General features: G+C 34.8%; 1 protein-coding gene across 1 annotated transcript in view; it reads right to left on the bottom strand.

Annotated features, from left to right (window-relative positions):
• LEKR1 (leucine, glutamate and lysine rich 1) overlaps window positions 1-24,655 on the bottom strand; it is a 164,624-nt gene that overhangs the window by 66,370 nt on the left and 73,599 nt on the right. The window contains exons 7-8 of the mRNA XM_019731921.2: window positions 22,840-23,015; window positions 9,372-9,557 (exon numbers count right to left, since the gene is read on the bottom strand). Coding sequence (XP_019587480.2) covers window positions 9,372-9,557; window positions 22,840-23,015 — 362 coding nt within the window. The remainder of the gene's footprint in view (window positions 1-9,371; window positions 9,558-22,839; window positions 23,016-24,655) is intronic.

Below are 24,655 nucleotides of genomic sequence, written 5' to 3'. Positions count from 1 at the left end.
GATTTTTTTCACTTAATAAAGAAGCTACTAATTAAGGAATACAGTACTCATACATGCTACAACAAGGATGAAACTCAAAAATATTACACTAAGTCAAAGAAGATGGACATGAAAGATCACATACTGTATGTATAGTTCTATTTATATGAAATGCCCAGAATAGGCAAATCTACAGAAACAGAAAATAGATTAATGATTGGTGGGGGAGCGGCGGAATGGTAAGGGGAGTGACTGTTAATGACTATGAGATTTGTTCTTAGGGTGATAGAAATAGTCTAAAATAAGATTGTGGGGATGATTATACAACTCCATAAATATACTAAAAACCATTGAATTATACACTTAAAATAGGTGAATTTTATATTTAAATTATTTCTCATTAAGGCTATTTTAAAGAATTAAATAAAGATGTTAAAATACTACATGCAAAATAATTTTATTAAAATATTTCTGTGTTCTTTATTATATCAAAGAGCATACTGAAAGAAAAACCATTAACGTTTTATCACTTGGAATAAATTTTAAAGTTGGTCAAATAAATTTTTGGAAAGACATTAATGCTGAAATGATTTGTCTGAACTCTGTCTTCTAATATTTGTGACTACTGACAAAAGTAAAGGACATTTCATTCTGTGATGTGGAAGGAAAATCATTTAAGTGGACTGATTTTGTGGGTCACAATGACCTATTGGAGGAATATTGTCAATTGAGATAATTGTGCACTTTGGAGGTTATATTAGTGTGAGCTAAACATAAAATTATAAAACTTATTTAAATAGATCTTTAAAAGAGAACCAAGAATTTAGTCTTTAAATTTTTATTTTATATGCCTACTTTGCTATCAATAAGATTAAATTTTGCCATTAAGAGTTAGGCTGCTATTGACAACCTATTATTTACTCCTAAACCAGTATTAAACTATGTGGACCAGAATTATCACTTCTATTTAAATTTCTGAGTATCTGTATTTCAAAGGATAAATAAAGGGAAAATGTGGCAAAAACAAAATTAAAAGTTTTCATATAGAAAAGTAATGATCTTAAAGACTACATACTTTAATCAAAGTTGAAATTGTTCAGGGTCTCTTTAAAAGAAAAAAATCAAAATGTAAAAATCTGAAGATTTATTTAGCTTTGGAAACATGCAAATTGCATCTAAATTAGAATCAGAATTATAGCATATTATAGCCAAAATGGGCCTCCGAAGCCTTAGCCCAACGCATCTTGCCTAGGTGTAAACACATATTCATCAGGGCTACGTGGCATGTCAGAATCATCTGGCTAACGTATGGAAGGTCATCATCTAATTCTCGGCCTAGAGTGTTTTCAATTAATACCAATTAGAGGGGAATGTTGGGGTAGAGGCTGGAAGACACAACAGAGAGATAGTTATATAGTTCAAAATGGTGAAAGATAAGTTTATTCTAAAAGTGAATTCTAAAAGTAAGAGATATGGAAATATAAAATATTAGAACAACTTTAAAATTGTATTTTTAAGGAAACACAATAATGATGTAGTATTCAGCATAAGTTTAAAATTTCAGGGTATAAAGAAATATATTCCTTTAGATTCATTTTAGTAGGCCAGCATTACCCTGATACTAACCAGATGAGGACACTTCTAGAAAAGAAAATAATGTGCCAATATCTCTGATGAACACAGAAGAAAAAATCCTCAATAAAATATTAGCAAATGGTGGGATTTATTCCAGGGATGTAAGGATGTTTCAACATCTGCAAATCACTCAATGTGATCCACCACATTAATAAAATGAAGACCGAAAATCATACGATCATCTCAGTAGATGCAGAAAAAGCATCTGAAAAAATTCAACATCATCCATTTATGATAAAAACTCTCATTAAAGTGGGGATAGAGGGAACATACCTCAATATAATAAGGGCCATATATGATAAGCTCACAGCTAACATCACAGTGAAAAGCTGACAGCTTTCCTCTAAGATCAGGAATAAGATAAGGATGCCCACTTTTGCCACTTTTATTCAACATAGTATTGGAAATCCAAGTCAGAAAAATTTGGTAAGAAAAAGAAATAGAAGGCATTTAAATTGGAAAGGAAGAACTAAAACTATCACTATATGCAGATGACATAATATTGTATATAGTAAATCCTAAAGATTCCACCAAAAAACTGTCAGAATTAATAAACAAATTCAGTAAAGTTGTAGGATACAAAGTCAATATGCAAAAATCTGTTGTTTCTATACATATGTATTAATAACAAATCATCAGAAAGAGAAATTAGGAAAAACATTGCATTTTCATTTGCATCAAAAAGAATAAAATACCTAGGAATAAATTTAACAAAGGAGGTAAAAAAAAACCTGTACACTTAAAACTATAAGACATTAATGAAAGCTATTGAAGAAGATGCAAATAAATGGAAAGATATTCCATGCTCATGGATTAGAATTAATATAGTTAAAATGTCCATACTACCCAAAGCAATCTACAGATTCAATGCAACCTCTATCAAAATTCAATGACATTTTTCACAGAAATAGAATAAACAATCTTAAAATTTGTATGGAACCACAAAAGACCCCAAATAGCCCAAGCAATCTTAAGAAGAACAAAGCTGGAAGAACATCACATTCCCCAATTTCAAACTGTACTGCAAAGCTACAGTCATCAAAACAGTATGGTACTGGCACAAAAACAGACCCATAGACAAATAGAACAGAATCAAAAGTCCAAAAATAAACCCAAACATACATATATAGTCAATTAATTTATGACAAGGAGCCAAGAATATACAATGGTGAAAGGACAGTCTCTTCGATAAGTCGTGTTGGGAAAATTGGACAGCCATGTGCAAAAGTATGAAACTGGGCCACTATCTTAAACTTTACACAAAAATTATCTCAAAATGGATTAAGGACTTAAATGTAATATCTGAAACCATAAAACTCCTGGAAGAAAACATAGACATTAAGCTCCCCGACATCAGACTTGACAATGACTTTTTTTTATTTGACTCCAAACACAAAGGCAACAAAAGCAAAAATAATCAAGTGGGACTACATTAAACTAAAACACTTCCGCATGGCAAAGAAAACCATTAATAAATTGAAAAAGCAAGCTACCAAATGGGAAAATATATTTGCAAATCAAATATCTGATAAGGGGCTAATTCTCAAATTATATAAAGAGCTCACACAACTCAACAGCAAACAAACAAACAAACAATCCAATTGAAAAACAGGCAGAGGATCTGAATAGACATTTTCCCGAAGAGGACATACAAATGGCCAAGAGGTATATACAAAAGTGCTCAACATCACTGATCATCAGGAAAATGCAAATCAAAACCACAATATCATTTCATTAGAATGGTTATTATCAAAAAGAAAAGAAATAACAAGTGTTGACAAGGATGTGGAGAAAAGGACCTTTCATTGTTGGTGGGAATGTTAATTGGTGTAGCCACTATGGAAAACAGTCTGCAGGCTCCTCAAAAAAAAAGAAGAAAAAAAAAAGGACTACCATATGATCCATCAATTCTACTTCTGAGTATTTATACAAAGAAAATGAAAATACTAACTCAAAAAGATATATTGCAGCATCATTTACAATAGCCAAGATATGGAAGCCACCTAAATGCTGATCAATGGAAGAGTGGATAAAGAAAAATGCGGTATATATACACATAAAATGGAATATAATTTATCCATAAAAAAGAATGAAATCTTGTTATTCGGGACATGGATGGACCTTGAGGGCATTATGCTAAGTGAAATAAGTCAGACAGAGAGGCTTATCACTTAAAGCTGGTTTTACCAGTACAACTGTGGAGAAGACAGCAAAATAACTCCTAGGAAGGAGTATAAACCATGCAAATGCTTAGAATTAGATTTAAGATTACTAAATATTATAAGCTATTTACAAAGTTTATATCAAAAAGTGAATTTAAACACCTTATATTGTATTCTTTAAACAAATAATTATATTTCTTAAAAACAAAACACAGAAAGAGTTGAGATGGGTGATGTATCAGTCTGCTCTTATTTTAATTTGCCAAAGAAAATCTAAAATGCTATGCCCATTATTTTAATCCAATGATATATCTGGCTAGAAGTTATTCACTGTAATGTAATGGTTTTTCCTCTTTTCAAATGCTTGACATGATTTCTGAGAGGACATTAAGAAGCTGTAAAAGCCATAGATGATGATTATCTTAACATTATAGAATATCTTAAGGACATTAATTGATTAGTAGAAAAATTACACATGCATTTAAAAGAAAGCAGAATAAGAAGACTGCTGAAGTTCAGCAAAATTATAAGAGTAAATGTCATGAGATGGTAGGGAAAGTAAAACTAAACAACATAAGTTGAACAGCAACAAAATTGGAGTTAGAAAAATTGGTAGACTATTCTTAACATAGAGGACAAAAAAAAAATCTGTCAAGAATGGCTAACGTTAAGGGTGCTGGCACGTATGAGTACAACCAGTGTGGGGCTAGGAGGTCATTAAGTCCCATGAAGACCCGTGAAGAGCTGGAGAACACCTGCACATCAGGAAGTCAAAGAGAAGACGAGACCAGTTGACTGGCACACGGTAGATGGCCAATAAATACTTGCTGAAAAAATTAAGCTACTCCCAGTCAGCCCAGAGCCAAGACATGAAAACAGACGAGTTGCGGTAAGAGGCTGGTGAATATGTTCATGGATAGTGGTCAGAGATAAAATTAGATTATAATAAATAGAAAATATATAGGTCATGAGAGGAGGGGAGCAGAGGGGCACGCATGGACCACGGAGGTGGGAGCACGTAAGAAAGTCCTCCGTGGACCCTAGAGGGGAAAAGAAAGTGTGCCAAGTTTGGGATACAACACCACCAAGACCTAAAATTGAAACTGCTGCCTTTCTTATACTCGTAGTTTTTTGAGACCATTGTAACCATTTTTGTAAAATAAAGAAACAGTATGTCAGTGTAATTAGTTCACTGGAAGGGTTATCTGTGGATAAAGAAAGAGGTGCATTTATCAAAATTTTTCTAAATGTTCTGAAAATTTCCACACTGAGACTCTCAGGCAGGAATAAGATTGTTGTGTGATTAAAAACTACAAAAACAAAACCCGGTACTCTTCATGGATAAGTTCATAGGAAATAGTACAGCAGTCTCCGCTTATCCGTGTGGGATATGTTCCAAGACCACCAGTGGATGCCTGAAACCACGTTAATACAAAACCCTATATATGCTGTTTTTTCCTCTACGTAACAATATATTTCCTATATATTACAACTATTACATAGTTGTGATAAGGTTTAATTTATAAATTAGGCACAGTAAGAGATTAAAAATTAATAAAATAGAAGCATTATAACAATATACTGCAATAAAAGTTATGTGAATGTGGTCTCTCTGTCTCTCTCTCTAATTTTCCTTTTAATGTTTTCGGACTTCAGTTCACCACAGGTAACTGAAACCACAGAAAGTGAAATCACGGATAAGAGGGAACCACTGTACTTGTCATCACTCGTTGAGAGTAGCTTTAATGACCCTGTCCACTCGATCTACCAACTTTAAATGCTTTCAACCAAGGGAGATGGAACAGATAGCCTTTTAAAATGGTTTCTTTCTCTGTTAACATAGTTTGAGTGTTACCCATGGAGGGAATCTATTTAACATCAGCAGCAAAAATGAAACTCTAATTTAGTCTTGAAATTATGTGCCACTTTGCTCTGCAATTACACTGTCTTGCAGATGAGCCTGTATTACATTTACAACTACACAGCCTCTACATGAAGCACGAAATAGATCCGTCTGCAGCTGCACTTTGATTTGAATATAGATTGCACTTAACCAAGGTGAGGCCCTGAGTGTAAAAACGGTGGCTTATTAGAACTATATTGTTTGGCTGAGGGTTTTTTGTTTTTGTTTTTTTTTAACTATCGGAGGTGAAATGTGAGCTAAGTCATGAAAAATGAGTAGACTTTCATTCTCTTTTAAAGAAAATTTATTTATTGTTAAAATAAATAACACCAGAAAAAAATTTAAAAAGGGGGAAAATAATAACAAATATTTCCATAACCCTAAAATTTATGTTCATATCTTACCTTCATGTTCCCTTCTGGTTTCCATTCACAAATACACCTATTTTGACGTAATCATAATTATAATGTATATACAATTTTGTGGATTTTTTTACTATGTAATATGATAAATTACTATATAATTTTAAAATTATAATATTACACAGTATTTTCCCATGTTGACACCCAGTGTTCACATTGTCATTAATAAAGTCTGAATAATGTTCCAAGTGATAGGGTATGATAATTTATTATCCATCATTATGTTTGGGATAAATTATTTCTAATTATTTACTACTAAAAATATGATCTTTGCATATAAATAATTTTCTTCTGTTGATTTCCTAAGCATAAATTCTCAAGAAGATTACTTGATCACAAACATTTCTTTGGGTTAAAAAATACAATAATTTTCATCGCCAAACAAAAGGAAGCTTTATCATTAAAGTCTTGTACTAATTTCAAAAAAGGTAAATGTTTTATTTTTGTTTATTTAGTTATTAGTAATTAAACATTTTGTGCTTGTTTATCATATTTCCTGTGTTAATTGTCTGTGTCTGTTTTTTCAATCACATGCCTGCCTGAGGTCTTGGGAGTTTTTTTCACATAGTTGAATAAATTCTTTATATGGTGTAGATATTAACCCTTTGCATATATGATACAAATATTTTCTGTCTATCTTTTATTTTTAGGTTCTTTGGCAGTTTTTGAAATCAGAGATTCTACCTTTTCTTTAGAGGCAAAATCTGTCAGTCTTACCCTTTGCAATTTTTAAAGTGCTGCTTTATCTCTCCATGATTAAGTTCTGTATCTCCTTTTGGTGCTAGTTTTTCCCATGATTGTGTCTTACTTAATCTGAGGTCTATTTTGGTGTCTTTGGTTTATTTTGTTTTAGTTACCCCCACATTACTTATTACATAATTTTGCTTTTCCCATTTGTTAATGGTTCTTATATTAAAATCTGATTCTTCGTCTGCATTTGCTATTCTGTTCTACCGTGTTTCCCCAAAAATAGGACCAGGCCTTATATTCATTTTTGCTCCAAAAGACGCATTAGGGCTTATGTTCAGGGGATGTCATCCTGAAAAATCATGCTAGGGCTTATTTTCCCATTAGGTATTTTTTTCGGAGAAACACGGTAAAACTACAAATCACCATTTTTACAGCTGCCACACACTCCTACAATAACACACTCTAAATATGCTAGGGCTAGGTGGTCAAACATGGTTCTTACTTTCCAGACTATTTAAAAAAAATATTTTCCCCAAGACCTGATCAGAAAACTACTGACACATAGCAGCAGAAGCAGAGATAACCGGTATTCAGGACCAGAGGAGGAGGTGGGGGATCAGATGGGGTGTCCAATGTCAACTGCATCCTCACAAGATGGCTCTTGGGGCATAATCTGGGCTATGATTCTGGCAGCCTCGCTTCACTGTGTTCCTGAGCATTTTCTAAGCCTGGTTCTTCCAACTTCCCAGAGAGGCTGAATATCTAAATGATATCCTTTCAATAAATTCCTTTGCTGATTAAATTAGAGTCAGTTTCTCCTACTTACAACTAAGAAAACTCACTATTGCACTTCTATTTTAAAATTGAGCCACTTCCAATTTTTAACTATGCTACAGTAAGAACCTCCTTTTTCCTATGTTCCTCATTTTTCTATGCTAGTAAATTTGCCTCATCATAGGAGCCACCTGGACCACTTATTAAATTTTGGCATTTAGAGTTAGGCTGCTGGGGCCAGCCCGGTGGCTCAGGCTGTTGGAGCTCCGTGCTCCTAACTCCGAAGGCTGCCGGTTAGATTCGCATATGGGCCAGTGGGCTCTCAGCCACAAGGTTGCTGGTTCGATTCCTCGAGTCCCGCAAGGGATGGTGGGCTCCGCCCCCTGCAACTAACAACAGCAACTGGACCTGGAGCTGAGCTGCGCCCTCCACAACTAAGATTGAAAAGGACAACAACTTCACTTGGAAAAAAGTCCTGGAAGTACACACTGTTCCCCAATTAAATCCTGTCCCCCTTCCCCAATAAAATCTTAAAAAAAAAAAAAAAAAAAAAAAAGAGTTAGGCTGCTATTGACAGCACATTATTTATTCCTAAACTAGTATTAAACTACGTGGACCAGAGTTACCACTTATATTTAAATTTATGAGTGTCTATATTTCAAAGGATAAATAAATGGAAAATGTGGCAAAAACAAAGTTAAAAGTTTTCATATAGGAAAGTAATGATCATAAAGACTATATGCTTGAATCAAAGTTGAAATTGTTCAGGGTCTCTTTAAAAGAAAAAAATCAAAATGTAAAAATATGAAGATTTTTTTTCACCTCTGTGATTTCCTTCTCTCCCTTCCACTCAGCCAAGGTAGTCCTCTCAACACTGCTTCTATCTTAGCCTTTCCACTGTGGCCGCGGAGCGGGCCAAGACAAACATGGGCTTTCATTTGCTTTCACTCCCTGCCATTTTCCAGCTTTGTGGGAATAGGCATGCTACCTTTGGGGCCTTGATTCTCTCCTCTGTAAGAAGGGATAGTTATACCTGCTGTTCCTGGTCACTAGGGAATGGACAGAAGTAACCAATACACAGTGCTAGCATTGTGTCTAGTACTCACTAGGACCTTATAAATATTATTCCCTTCCCTACTTCAGTTTCCTACGGTTAGTCTAGGGACTGGGTGGATACCAGCAAAGTCATTTTCTAAATGGCTACCTGGCTCTAATCACTTCATGTTTGGAATACCTCTATTCACTACTAACAGCTTAATTTTGCTAAAACACTGTTTTTTATTGTATCATGCTCCAGATTATCAATCTCCAGTGATTCCTTACTGCCTTCAGGAAAAAAATGCATACTGTATACCCTTCCTGCCAAGATACTCATTTCTCTGAGGTAGAGAGAAATTTAAAAACCTTGCCCAAGGTGCCCCAAACACAATTTTTAATATTTTCATTTGGGAAAATGCAGAAGTGCCTAAAAATTTGGATTCACTTTATGTAACAGCATATATTGTCTTTTCCTTCAGTACACTAAACCACCAATCCACCGGGATAATGATATACTAAAGTAAATTCCACTTTGCTTTCCTGAAATCTTATTTTATACTTAAAACATCTTTAATATCTCTATCATTCTAAATGGCAGAACAAGGGATGACAGTAAACACTGACCACAGACAGTTACTGACATAGCTATTACTAATTAGGCATATTTGCAACACAAAATAATTAAAACAAGATTTTTGTTGTGATTATAAGAGAAAAATTTAGACGTTATGGCTAGTTGCTAAGAATTCCAAATTAAATCTCTTTTACCTAGTACTTCTCTTTGCAAGTCATGGCATCTGGTTTGCAAGTTTACTTCCTGTTGTTTGGATGTCTGAATCTGCTGAGACCTCAGGATGGCCTCATCCCACAACAACTTCAGATTTTTCATTTCCTCTTCAAGGCATACCTTATTTCTTTGGGATACTGTCAAACTTTTATTTAGCATCTCTATTTCTGTAAAAAAAAATCAAAGTTTACAAATAAACAACACTGAATCATAAAACAATTTTCCAAAAAATGATTATTTCTTTTTAGAAAAGCCAAGATGATTTTTCGGAGACTATAATGATACCTAACCAAAAGGTTAAATTTAAATTTTGTGGTTATTCTGAAAAAGAAATGAGAAAAGGATTGTATTGCTTAACTATGCATGAAAACTTTTAGGTTTTTTTTGTTTAGCCTTTAAATTGTACTAAATGGCAATTCAGCCTGCTTTTTAAATACATAAATGAATAACATATCTGTGTAATGTTCTGGGTTTTATTGAAATTAAATTGGTTTTTTGGCAACATGATTCAGAAAAGTAAATTTAAATGTGCTGGCATGAGTTGGCTGGATGGCATTTCTAGGGAGAGTAACTAGGATACATTCTATACAAATTATGAAGAAAGGTGGTCGGGTTGGAGAGGAACAAAAGGGTGTTGTGTCTAAAACTAATACATTTATGAGCAGAAAGCATTAGTTAACAGAGCTTAATGATTCTAACAATACTCTGTCCCCTCAAAACGAGACCAGAATTTTCTCATAGCAATCACTGGTCATTGTTCTATCTACTTAGATTAAGTTTAGTAAAAAGATGCCTTCACAGCATTATGTAGGCTTAAATGTATTAATTTTATATAACTTTATGAGAAATGCACAGAGCACACTATCCTTCAGAATGGTAATTATCAAGCTCCCCCTTTATCGGCTTTTTCAACACTGCTGCTTTAAACCAGCATTAAAATACACAAACACACTCAATAATGATAAAAATACTATAAAATTTGTAAAACTACAATTGAAATGATGAGGATGTGATCTACATGAAAATCCGGACAGCCTGCTTTTCCAGAGAGTTCACCTGGCATTCCTTTCCCTCAGTAAGTCACTCTGGGCCAAGTGATGGGTTTAGCCTGTGATTAGGTGTCAAAGGAGGTTGGCTTGGTGCATTGGTCTTGGAGCCACCACAGCAAAAACAGCAGCCTTAGCTCACCCTTCCCTTCAGAGGCAAGTGAAGACCAGAAGTAGAGACCAATACGACAGACATGGCAGCAGAGGCAATATGGCAAGTAAATGGTTACAGGAGAAGGAAAGCGGTATGCTAGGACAGGGTACAGACACGAGAGCGCGTCTGAAAGGACCAGGAACATGGCCCAAAGAGAGACACACAAAATGTCTTCCTGTGGGATAAAAGTATGTCCAGAAGAAAACACAGCATTTAAGACAGACCTAGGTCATGAGCACAAGGGATCTGGCACCTTCCTCACTTTTAATTCCTGCTCAAAATGGAAAACCTGGAGAAATAAATTGGCAGGGACCAAACAAGTTGGGGGTCTACCATAGTCCAATAATTACTTTATAGAGAAATACTTTTCCTAAGAACAGTCATATGCTTCTAAAAACTTATGGATACACACACATTCGTGTGAGACAAAATAACACACTAGTACATAAAGCTTCAAAAAGAATGTAGTTAAAGCAAATAAGGAAGTAGCAATTTTTCTTCAGATCTAAAAAGTCTTCCTGGGTATTTCTGTAGCCATAAAGGTGGCTTCTTATGACTGAATAAGCTGTACTATACTGTAACTGTACCATACTCTAACCATATCCATCTATGGCTAAGTCAGAATGACACTGCAGAGGAGCACATGTCTATTTATGTCACCTATTTATGGTTTGCCAGAATGACATGCTTAGGTTAGCAGGCTGACTCTGATAGTGTATACTACTATCTGTCTCTAAAATAACTATTCATGTCAACGTGACTTTCTATCTTATATTAAAAGAGTAAGAATCTGCAACACAGATTAATTTGTGAAATATAGTCTAACACATGGAAAAGTACAGCAACATTTCAAAATAACAGGAGCTACAAAGTTTCCAACATAGAATTAGGACAGTAAATTCAAGGGAGGTGAATTAACTCACCCATGGTAAACTACACATCCCCTGTCCCTATGGCAATCCTGGTGTCAAATATTCAATCCTATCTTTGTCATTAACACAATTTCACACTTGTCAGTTACGTGTCCCAATTTGGGGTTCAGAAATTATGATCTCCATCAGACCCACCTTTTCCAGTCATGGTTCCCACCTTGTGCTTTCCTTGTTTCAGCACCACCCATGAAGAAGGTCATCCTGACCTTCCACAGCTCATATTCTACCACAGCTCATACTTGTACGCTACTTCTGGCCAATTTACACAATTTATATTGCACCAGTCCTAGGCATACATGTGATCTACTACTGGACCATAAATTATTTTAGGCATTATATTATTTAGGTAACATCTTATTCATTTATTGCTCCCAAAATTTCTACCACGACATCCTAGCGTTAACAGGAGCTCAATAAAAACCAGCTAAAGGAGTAAAGGCATCACTGAGTAAAGCTTCTCAATAACTAGTTGAAGATCCTGAATAGGTGCTTGCCTTACCTCACCCTTCACTTCAGAGGCGAACATTTTGAGCCCCACATTACTTAAGGTCAGACTAGGAAAGGGTAAGTACACACATCAAAAAGAAGGAAACATTTTTAATAGGATAAGCAAATAGGCCTATTCTATCCTTAATTTCATCCATTTTATGAAAAATGTGGACTAGACTTCTAAGCCAAATTCAGGACTTGAATTTTAAAAGTTCAAGAGCTATTCAGTCAATAGTTATTTTGAGAGTGGAAGCAAATGGATTCTATACTTAACATATTCTGCCTTGGCAAAATATTTTTTTCTGAAATCTTTTACTAAAATAGGTATGCTCTGGTTTAAGAAAACCTAATCTATGAACATTTAAACTTAACAATGTCGATGACATCGAGTGATACCCACTCATTAGAAGAGCAGGAAATATTGCACTCATATATGCTATTTAATAGTCAGCATACTTGTGTCGGCAAGAAAATATTTAGCAATGCCCTTTTCTAGGAATGTTGTTTCTGTTTTGAATTTTGGTTTTAAAACCTAAATTAATTTCAATGTGAAAGTCTTTCAAAGTATCTGAATAATATTGTGCAATGTATACGGGGTTTAATATATTATTAGTTTGCTAGGGCTTCCATAACAAAGTACCACAGACTGGTACTTAACTCTAGTGGCTTCACCAACAGAAAATTATTTTCTCCCAGTTCTGGAGGCTGGACGTCTGAGAGCATGGTGTCAGCTGGGTTGGTTTCTTCTGAGGGCTGTGAGGAACGGATCTGTTCCAGGCCTCTTTACTTGGCTTATAGATGGTCATCTTCTCCCTGTGTTGCCACATCATCTTCCCTCTGTATGGGCCTGTTTCCAAATTTCCTCTTCTTAGAAGGGTACCCATCATTTGGAAATAGAGCCCACCCATTTAAATTTCATAATTACTTTTAGGGACCCTTGACCCGTTGTAGGACATTGGGTTTGTTTTATACTTTTGGCTAGTATGAATAAAGCTCTTATGAACATTTATGTACAGGTTTTTGCACGAACATAGGTTTTCATTTCTCTTGGATAAATTGCCAAGACTATAATTGATGGGTAAGTGCATCTTTAGTGTTAAAGGAAATTGTGAAATTATTTTCTAGAATGGCTGCACCGTTTTACATTCCTACCAGTAATGTTGAGTAATCCACTTTTTCTAATCATTGTCAACACTTAGTATGGTCAATTAAAATTTTAGATATTCTAATAGATGTGTAGTAGTAGTATTCCATTATGGTTGTAATTTCCATTTCCCTAATTAGCTAATGAATTGAACATTTTTTCATGTTCCTCCTTGGAAAAATTTTTGCTCATATATTTTGTCCATTTCCTAATCTGTTTTTTAAAATGTAGAGTTTTGAGGATTTTTATATATTCTAGATACAAGTTCTTTGTGGGATATATGGTTTGCAAATATTTTCTCCCAGTGTGTAACTTGTCTTTTTAGCCTCTTAACAGGCTCTTTCACAGAACAAAAGTTCCTAATTTTGTTGAGGTCCACTATCAATTTTTCCTTTTATGTATCATGCTTTTAGTTCAAGTTTAAGAATTCTGGTTCCCAAAGAAATTCTTGTTTTATAGTTTTACATTTTACGTTTAGGTCTATGGTCCATTTTGAGTTAATTTTTGTATAAGGCTCAGGCCTTATACAAAGGTAAAGGTTGTTTTTATTATTGCTGTTTTCTTTTGCCTGTGGATATCCAATTACTTCAGCACCATTTGTTGAAAACGCTAGGTGATTCTTCCTCCATTGAATTGCTTGTAAACCCTTGTCAAAAATCAGTTGGGCATATGTGGGTCTAAATATGTATACTTCAATTTTTTAAAAATTTTAAAATTAAATACATGTATATATACACATATATTTGAACCATAGGTGAAGAGCATTAATTTTGTTCCCTTATTTAGGGCTACAAGGCCACCACAATGAATATTTGCATAGGATAAATGAGAATTTAATAGAACAGAAGGAACATGGCCTTTGAATAAAATAACAACATCTTGATTCCATAACCACTGTGCTATGCATATTGTTGTGTGTCTGTATGTATGCGCACTCACACACACACAAAAACACACGCACGCGTGCGCATTCCCTCATTTTATAGATGAGGACACAGAGACCCAGGGCTTTGTAAGCGGTAGAGTCAGGATGTGAACTTCGGCTCTCTGGCTTTGGAGCCCTGCCCTTAGGACTCCTATATAACTCCAAGTATTCCAGAATTGAAGCCCACAGCACAGAGAAGCCAGTACAGGCTGGCACAGACACCCTGGCTGGCCGCGTGGTCCTTCTCCAGATCCTGCAGTCAGGTTTGTAAAAGGGCAGAGCTACCAACAATCCCACATTCCCCTCCAGATCCTTCCTGATTTCTGCCTCAAGTGCTAATTACTGACTTTGATAGAGTTGGTTTAATAAACTTAAGTAAAAGCCGAATTAATAGCCAAGACAACAAACTAGAAATAAAAAACATTAACAAGCTAAGATTAAGAAAGTGACTGTTTAAGGTATTTGTCAGCTGTAATTTACATTAAGTCCTTATAATGTTTGAAAATAGCTAATAAACTGAAATGTAATTATAGCATTTTAAAAGTGTGAAAAAGCTCATCTCACTAATTATACCAGTGTTGCCCAACAGAAATATAATGCAAACAACACATACTTTAAAATTTCTAGCAGCCACATCAAAAATGTAAAAAGAAACAGACAAAATTAATATTATTAATTTTATTTAACGCCACATATCCAAAATATTACCATTTAAAATAAGAGGCTAGAGCCACATATCAGGTGCTTGAAAGCTATGTGTTCTTGGTAGTTACTGTGTTGGACAGTGTGGATCTACACGATTCTTAGGCTCTTGGCCATCTTTTTAAATAGATGTGATAGTTCCTCAGTCTTCATAAAAATTAACATTGAAAAGCATCACAGTCAATTTATTTTCTCTGAATCTAAATTTAAGATATATTTACTTAAAATTCTGTGTTGTGAAATGAGCATGTTTATATATTTACTACTGCTAAATTCAAAGTGTGTCCAAGTTGATCCAAGAAATTGTTGAAAGGCAAACATCGGCATCTTTGGAGTTTTGCATATACTTGTACATGTTTCAATAACTATGCCCTGGGGCTTTGACAACGCTGACAACATTGAGTAAGGAGAAAGTTTTTAAAAGGAGGAAAAAAATCCTTACAATAATAAAGCATTAGTTTCACACACCCTGTTGTGCTCACTAAGCTCTTGGGATGCAGAAGTGATGTGATTTACTATCATGGTAAATGTTAAACTTATGGGTTGAAAACAACTCCTGTCTCTTCATGTCAGATAAAAATGTAAAATGTAATATTACCTGTAAATGAAAAGCAAAATGGGCACACACTTTGACTGTTCAATACCACTTTTAGAAATTAACTTATGTTAAAAAATGGGACAAGGTCATAAATATGCATGTGTAAAGATGTTCACCAAAGTCTTATTTATAAAAGCAAAACTATGATCAACCTAAATGTCCATGAATAGAAAACCAGTTAAATAGGTTAAGACATATTCCTATTATGAGATACTGTCAACATAGTTTACATGGTTAATTGGCAGACTATGTTTCCATGCTATATTAAGTGTATACATCTATGAACAAAAAAAAAAGTTTAGAAAGTTTATACCAAATGTTAATAGCGAATGTCTCATGTATTGAGCTGATGTTCACTTCCTTCTTTGATCTTCTGTTACTTTCTCTGTTTTACATTGATGCTGTTTTATGGTTATGGTCAGAAGAGAACTTAAAGGCACTTGAATTTGGGGAAAAATAATTATTAAGTGTTTGTCTTTGCCTCCTTGTAGGTTTGATAAACAACTTTCAAACTAGTTTTAAAAATCAGATTAAGAATTTTCCTACTGAGAGTAACTGATGGTCAGGCAAGTATAGCTCATAAATAAGGCCTCTCCTCTCTCCTCACTTCCTGTCCCCAGATTGTGGAAGTAATACCTGAGCATTATGAAAAACATTTAGAAAATACTCAGAGGTTTAAAACAGGAACATAAACATCAGTAACCTCAATATTCAAATTTGGATGTATCTTTACTTCCATTTCAATTCCACAATGGTTACTGAGCACCTATTATGTGACAGGCACAATTCTCTTAAAACAGTAGAAATACAGTATTCAGCAAGACAGTCAAATTTCCTATTCTCTTAGAGAGTACAGCCTGGAAGAGGAAACTGGCAATAAACACATAAATCTTTGTGACAGTGATAAATGTTATTAAAAATGAAAATAGGACAAAGACATGTAAGGGAAGACTACGCTAACGAGGGTGGTCAGCAAAGACCTCTCTGCAGAGCTGACACTCGAAATAAGACCTAAATCGTAACATAGGGCAACTACTTGTTCTGGGAGACCCTTAACCCATTTCCCCTTCATGCACCTCAAGTGCCTCCCTGTCTATACAGCACAGTCATGGCCATGGGTCACATTCAGGGAGAATAACATGAGTGGGATTTTCTAAGAGAGGAGTATTATTCCTCTTTGCTTTTTCTGTCCCTTTCCGTGATTGTGATATATGGCAGTTTATGTGCTCCTATGAGGTTTACCTAAACTAACAGTCCTGAAGTGGATGACTGGCTTAAAAAATACCCCCAAAGAAATTATGGATGACAGAAGACAATAATAATGTAACATACATGGAAACAAAAACTGGTAGAGCTGATGCCTCTCCTATTCTGGTATGACTCAGTTACTCGTTACTGACGTTACGAGGTAAATATTCTATAATAAGATGCGAAAGGACTCTCAAAAATGAGAAATTATCAAGAAGACTATTTGCAATGTGGATTAATATCTTCTACGCATCTCCCATTAAAGTGGCTAAAATTTTCAAAACCTAACAATACAAAGTCTTGACAAGTCTTAACCAGAACTCTCATACATTGCTGGCAGGAATCTGAAAGGAACAACCACTTTGGAAAACCACTGGATAGTTTCTTATAAAGTTAAATATACCCTACCATGTGACATAGCCATTCCATTCCTAGGTATTTAGCAGAAAGAACAAAAAGATATATCCAGAAAAGGACATACATGAATGTCCAAATGAAAACCATGCCTAAAACAAAATATAGTTGACCCTTGAACAACACAGGTTTGAATTGCACAGGCCATTTTTTTTCAATAAATCCCTGTACTGCTTTCAGTCTGTGTTTGGGAGTCTGCAGACGTGAAGGGCAGATTGTAATGCGCTGATCTAAGCTACTTTATACAGGGGACTTGAGCATCCCAGGATTTGGGTATCCACGGGGGTCCTAGAACCAATTCCCTGCAGATACAAAGGAAAGCAAGTTTTGGGGGAGTCAAAAGTTATACGTGGGTTTTCTGATGCATGGGTCAGCGTGCCATGTTGTTCAATGGTCAACTGTATATTTATGTGATGAAAGACAGCTCTGTAAAGTATATTAATACTATTAAAACTGTAGCAGACACTGTGAGTGCCCTGCTCGGATACCCTGGACCTTTCAGTGTTCTTCTACTGACTTCCAACTCCCAGGATCTGCCTCTTTGTGCTGGAGGAATCTTTGTCCTGGACCTGCAGGAAGCAGCCCTGCCCACCACATGGCAGGCTAGAAGTGCCAAGGAATTTCCACTGCTGGGGAGCAGCCCTTTGCCAATAACTCCTGGGAGTGCATGCCAAGCTCACTCACTCATTGAGTGTGGAATTCTGAGACATGTTTCAAACCATTTCTCAGAGTTCCCTCCTGGGAGTAAGCTCCAGTTGCCCACTGCAATAGGGCAACTTTTGTTATCTGCTTTTTCTTCCCTAGATCTGGGTTATTTTCACTTCCGAAATAAACCATCTGCACTCACATCTTTGATTCAATGCCTGCCTCTGGGAGAACTAAGATACTAATATATATGTAGTATTTATGTATGTAAATATTGATCTCAAAAACATCACTGAATGAAAAAAGCAAGTTCACAGTATACCAAAAAGTATGATACCATCTATATAAAATTTTCAAATCTAATGGAAAAAGAATAAATATAATTCATGCATGCATTCATATTAAAGTAGAAACAATTATATTTTAAATATATTTTTCTTTTTTAAAAGATAAAGTATTAAAACTTGTTAATTTTTGCAGTTGAAAACATGGTTGTTGTAATATTCACCTGTCTTTGTCTAAACTTAACTCTTAAAATTACTTTTTAAGAATTAAACTCATTTCCTGAAGGCATACATTATGTAACAAAATTAGGAAATTGAAGTTGTATGGTTAGAATTTATTTTTTTCTAACATTTAACTATAAAAATTTTTAAATATAGAGAAAAGTTGGAAGGATTATACAGTGAACACAAATATATATACCACCTAGATTCTTCAGTTAACATTTTACTACACTTACTTTATCAGATATCTATCCACCTATCCATCTTATATTTTTATGCACGTCAAGATAAGTTGCAGACATCAATACACTACACTCCTAAACACTTCAGCATGCACATCAATAATTAGCGTTCAATATATAAATGTCTTATTTTTTAGTACAACTTACAAATAAATGCACAAATCTTAAATGTACCATTAGATAAGTTTTGACAAATGCATCCCCTGTGTAACCCAAACCCCAATCAAAACAGAGAGCACTACCATCACCACAGACAGTGCCCTCGTGCCCCTTTTCCAGTACAGCCTCCCTTCCAACATAACTAATGCTCTCATTTTTTTTCCCCACTATAGATTTGTTTTGCCTACTCTAAAATGTCATACAACATGTATTATTTGTGTAGGCTAACTTTCAGGAATTACAATATATTTGAGATTTATCTAAGTTAATTGCATTATCTGCCATTCCTTCTATATTTCACGGTTTATTCAGGTTTGTATTTTTCGTTTTTTTAATAATCCATTCTATTCATCTAACTTCTGGGCTTTTTCCAGTTTAAGGCTATTTTAAATACAGCTTAAATAAAATTGGTGAATATTCTTATACAAGTATTTTTATGAACATATGTTTTCATTTGGGGAGTATAAATACCAGAGAAGAATTTCAGAGTCATCAGATAGATGTATATTTAGTTTTATAATAAAACATCAGATCTTTTCTCAAAGTGGCTATAGCATTTTATACTCTCATGCATTTGTAAGAGTGTTCCCATTATGCTCCTTCCTCACCAACATTTACTGTTGTCAATCTTTTTCATTTATAACCAGTCTGGTGAGTACCAGCATGTACTGGTGACACCTGCATTTCCCTTATGACTGATAATGTTGAGCACTTTTTCATGTTCTTATTGGCCATTTGTATATCTTTCCTCATAAAGTGTCCGGTTAAATTTTTTGGCCATTTTTGATAGGATTGTTTGTACTTTTATTATTGACTTGTAGGTGTTTTTACGACACCTGGACAGCAGTCCTTTGTCACATATATTGTGAATATCTTTTCTGTCTGTGGCTTATCCATTTTCTTAATGGCATCTTTCAATGAGAAGTTTTTAATTTTGATAAAGTCAAATTCATCAATTTTTGTTCTTACTTCTTTGTTCTACCCAAAAAACCTTTATTTACTACCAATTTATGAAGACATTTTCCTATGTTTCTTCTTTTATATTTTTAGCTTTTATATTTAGTTTTATGATTTATCTTGAATTAATTTTTATGTACAATGTGATGTAGGACTCAAGGTATATTTTCCCATATGGGTATTCAGTTGTTCTGGCACAATTTGTTGAGACTGTCTTTTTCCCATTGGATTGTTTCAGTGCCTTTGTCAAAAGTGAAATGATCATATAAATAGGGGTCATCAGGGGTTACCAGGGTCGGCAGGGGTCACCAGACTATTTTGTTCGATTGATCTATTGTTGATCCATAGGCTAGTACTACACTGACTTGATTACTGTAATGTTATAATAAATCTTAGAGTTAGGTGATATTAATTCTCCATTGTTTGAATATTTTTAAAGAGTTACCTTTTAAATTTACTTATTAGCTTTTTACCTATATCTTTTTATGCTTAAGTTTTTGTGGTTGCTCTCTCAGAATTATACATCTTTAACCTTTTAGTCTACACAAAATGGATGTTGCACTCCATCACATAAAATACAAAGAGTCTACCCATATGGCTCTGTTTACCTCCTCCTGCCATCTTTATGCTCTAGTTGTCATATGTTAAATCAATACACTATAAATCCCACAATATGTTATGATTCTTACTTTAAATAAGCATGTGAATGTTTTAAAACTTCAAAGGAAAAAAGAGTCTTTTATATTTACCCATATTTATCATTTATGGTGCATTTTAATCTTTCCTGAGGACCCTGAGGCTCTGTTCATTTTTTTCAATGTTTATTTTATCTCTCTTCTTCAAATTAAATAATTTCTATTGATCTATCTTAAAGTTTACTGTTCCTTTTTTCTGTAATTACAATATGCTATGAAAGTCCATCCAGTAAACATTTATTTGCAGATATTATAATTTTCAGTTCTTGAATTTCCAATTTTTAGTAATTTCTTGTTGTGATTTTTCTACTTTTTCATTCATCACTATCTTATTTTCTTTAATAGATGATTTAAACACCTGGTCAGCTAATTATTTTATCCTGATAAACTGAGGATTGGTCTCTATTGACTGTCTATTCTTTTGAGTATGGGCCATATTTTCCTGTTTCTTCCCAGGGCAAGTAATTTTGGATTGTATCATGAACATTGTGTATGTTATGTTATAAATACTCTAGATTCTGTTATGTTCCTCTAAATAATATTGATTTGCTATATTGTTTTGTTTTGATAAGCAGTTATCTTGGCTGATCTTAAACTGTAAAATCTGTCTACCCTGGGATAAGTGGCAGCTAAGATATCAATTATTTAGCCTTAGATAGGTTTAGAGTCTTCCCCTATACACATGTATTTCAAGCATATAAAGTCTGACAATTAAGTTCTCTAACTTGTTGCAACAATGTTGCTAACATTTTTTGATATCAGAGGCATTATTCATTACAAATTTGTACCAACTGGACAAACAGTTAACCAAGTTTACTACTTGGAAGTGCTGAAAAAGCTGCGTGGAAAAAGTTAGACTACCTGAACTTTTTGTCAACAATTCCTGGCTCTTGCATTATGACAATACACCAGCTCACGCGTCATTGTCTGTACGGGAGTTCTTAGCCAGCAAACAAATGACTATATTGGAACACCCTCCCTACTCACCTGATCTGGCCCCCAATGACTTCTTTCTTTATCCAAAGATAAAGGAAATATTGAAAGGAAGACATTTTGACGACATTCTGGACATCAAGGATAATACAACGACAGCTCTGATGGCCATTCCAGAAAAAGAGTTCCAAAATTTCTTTGAAGGGTGGACTAGGCACTGGTGTCGGTGCATAGCTTCTCAAGGGGAGTACTTCAAAGGTGACTGCAGTGCTACTTAGCAATGACGTATGTAACACTTTTTCTAGGATGAGTTTGCAAATTGTTGTAAGCCAGAGAGTTGGAAAGTGTATATATGCAAAATCTGTATTCTTCCTCTCTGACTAAGTTTCTTCTGGGGTAACCCTCCTACTTCTCAGAGGCTGGGGCTGACTTGATCTCTGTCCTCCAGTTTTCAAGCCAAATTGACTACAGATTTCTATGAGAGTTTTAGCTTCACTGCATGGAACACACTGTACTTTCCCTCAATCTAACAGCCTTCGAAAAACAAAACAAATAAATAAACAACAAAAAAATCCCAGGGAATTCTCCCAATACCATTCCCTTCTTTTAATTTAAAAACATTTTTAAAATATATGGTGATGGAAGGAGAACTGACTCTGGTGGTGAATATACAATGTGATATATAGATAATGTATTACAGAATTGTACACCTGAAATCTATGTAACTTTACTAACAATTGTCACCCCAATAAACTTTAATTAAAAAATTTTTTTAAATTTTTAAATAGACTTGTTTATAGATCAGTTTTAGGTTTATAGCAAAATTAAGCAGAAAAGTACAGAGATTTCCCATATAACCCCTGCCCCAACATATGCACAGCCGCTCCCACCATCAGCATTCTGCATCAGAGTGGTACATTTCTTATAATCAATGATCCTACATTGTTGGCACATCATTAGTACCCCAAATTCACAGGTTACATTATCCATTCTTGGTGTTATATATTCTATGGGTTTTGATAAATGTAGAATGACATGTATCCATTCTTATAGTATCACACAAAATAGTAAGTACCCTAAAAATCTTCCGTGTTCTACCTAATCATTCTTCTCTCCCACCCTGGCAACTACTGATCTCTTTACTATTTTGACAGTTTCACCTTTTTCAGAATGTCATTTAGTTGGAATCTTACAGTACGTGGACTTTTAGATTGGCTTCTTTCACTTAGTAATACGCCTTCCTTCAATTTTTGACATTCCTTCTATATGTGCTTGGTTTTGGTCACTATCCAGTGTTTTTAGGTAATTATTTTATCCAGAATTTATTGTTGTTACCTGTGGGAAAGCTGATCTAATAGGAGCTACTCAGCCACTAACAGAAGAAAAAGTTTTAAAATATAAATTGATACATTTGACAGGAACAACGAGACTTCTGGTTACAGCTCAAGAATATATGTATCAGCACTTATCTTAGGTCAGCCTATACTTACTGGTTTTCAGGGTTCAAATAGATCATAAGTACCATCTAGTCTGCCAACCAATAACAAGTTTAAAAGTTAATCATAAGTCCCATCACATAAAATGAAATATCATTATTTCATCATCTGTGATGTACAATTACAAAGAAAAAACAATTACGTTCTTTATGTATGTAACAAACCTGTCAAGGCTGTTTCACTTATGGATTTAATTTGAAGAAAAAGTTCTCCTTTCAGTGAAGTCCAGTTTTGAAAATTATCATATACTTCATTTTTAATACTGGTTAGCTCCCTTTTAGTAAAAGTAAGTAATGAAAGAGTCTTATTCCAGAAATATTTGTATTCCGTCAATCTTTGACTGCAAGGTAGCAAAAACAAAAAATTAGGATTTTTAAAAATAGTAAGCATAATAACAAATATTTCTTTGAAAAAAAATAGTTTTCTTTGAGAAAAGATTTTAGAGTGTGACCACATAATCTACTGTCTAAATGGAGACAATTTTGAAAGTGAAAGAAGTAATATTTGTATTTTGCTGACGTGACAGGTATGAACTGGAAGTATCTGAGGCTGACAGAGGTAAATGGTCACCCCACTTCATTCCATTATGTTATCATTTTAACTCTAAAGAAAGATAGCTATTTTCATACACATTTATTCTATTATTCTTTTAAAATTAATTTAACAGCAAACATTTAGTGAACACAATTAGGTCAAAAGTGACTGAGTTGTGAGGGGTGTAAACGTCTAACAAGTACGTTGCTTTCTACACCTGAAACTAATAAAAAATAATAGTAATGTAAAAAAAAAGTCACTTGGTCACAGAGCCTAAATAAGAATCTCAAGATTCTTAGCCAACATCCTTCCTGCACACCATGGTTTTACAGGCAGTTTAAAACCTGCAGTCATAATAAATGAAACCTTTAAAAGTGACTGATCCAATGCTTTTGCTTCATGAAATGCCCCGGTTCTAAGAAATCACATTATTTGTTTTGCCATCTCAGTGATTTTTATTACTTCAGATGTCCTGGCTATCATTTACCTAATAATCAAGCAAGATGCAGACATAGACCTAGGAGTTATCAGCAAAAAGATGACTGAAGCCACGGGACGATAATTATTTGGTTACTATTTAGCGCCCTGGGTAGACTGGGATCCATGATGCAGAGACTGTACCTGTCTTGTTCATCACAGTCTCTCTAGCACCCACCACAGTACCTACCACAGAGTATGTGCTCAGCAAATACTGACAAATAAATGAATGAGTGAAAAAATAGATCACTCAGTTGGAGGAACAAAAACGTGAGAAGTGCTAAGGGTAAAATCCTGAACAACATAACATTTATGGGACTAAAACAGAAAAGAATCCCTCACAGGAGACTAGGGAGGAACAATCAGTGAGTTAGAAGTAAACCCAATTGAATACTATCAGAAAAGCCAGGGGATGAGAGGATTTAAAGGAGACTGGTGGTCAGTGTTTAAGGCTTAGATAAAGGTTGAAGAGAGTCCATTGTACCTGGTACTAAGGGGGCATTTGGTGAGCTCAGCGACGCATTCGGCAGGAGAGAACGGAGCAGTAAAACAGAAGTGAGTCAACAGGGGTTATGTGGTACCAACAATTAAGAACCTGGACTGAGGTGGCAAGGAGAGAAAGAGGAAGCTACAGAGTAGAATGGTTTGCTAGGATGGAAGACACCTGAATATGTACACAGTGGTGCAGACCTTATGAGCGCAGTAGCAGAGGTTAAAAACACATACAAGAGATGCGCGCATTTCTTGTGCAAAGTCCTAGAAAGGATGGATGTAAAGCAGAGGCTGAAAGATTAGCCTTTGCCAGGAAGAAGAAGGGTGGTGTCATTCTGTGTGGGAATTAAGGTCCACCTGAGTCATCAGAAGCCACAGGGCTTGCCTCAATCAGCAGGTAGAGCTGGGAGCCAGGAGCGATGTGGATTTGAAAAAAGCAGAGTCCAAATAGATCACTAAATGAAGAAGGCCAAAAGT

The sequence above is a fragment of the Rhinolophus sinicus genome, linkage group LG01 (genome assembly GCF_036562045.2).
Source record: "Rhinolophus sinicus isolate RSC01 linkage group LG01, ASM3656204v1, whole genome shotgun sequence".
In the NCBI taxonomy this organism is placed as follows: domain Eukaryota; kingdom Metazoa; phylum Chordata; class Mammalia; order Chiroptera; family Rhinolophidae; genus Rhinolophus; species Rhinolophus sinicus.
Note: the sequence above shows the minus strand (reverse complement) of the source record. Positions and strands in the feature narration are given on the sequence as shown.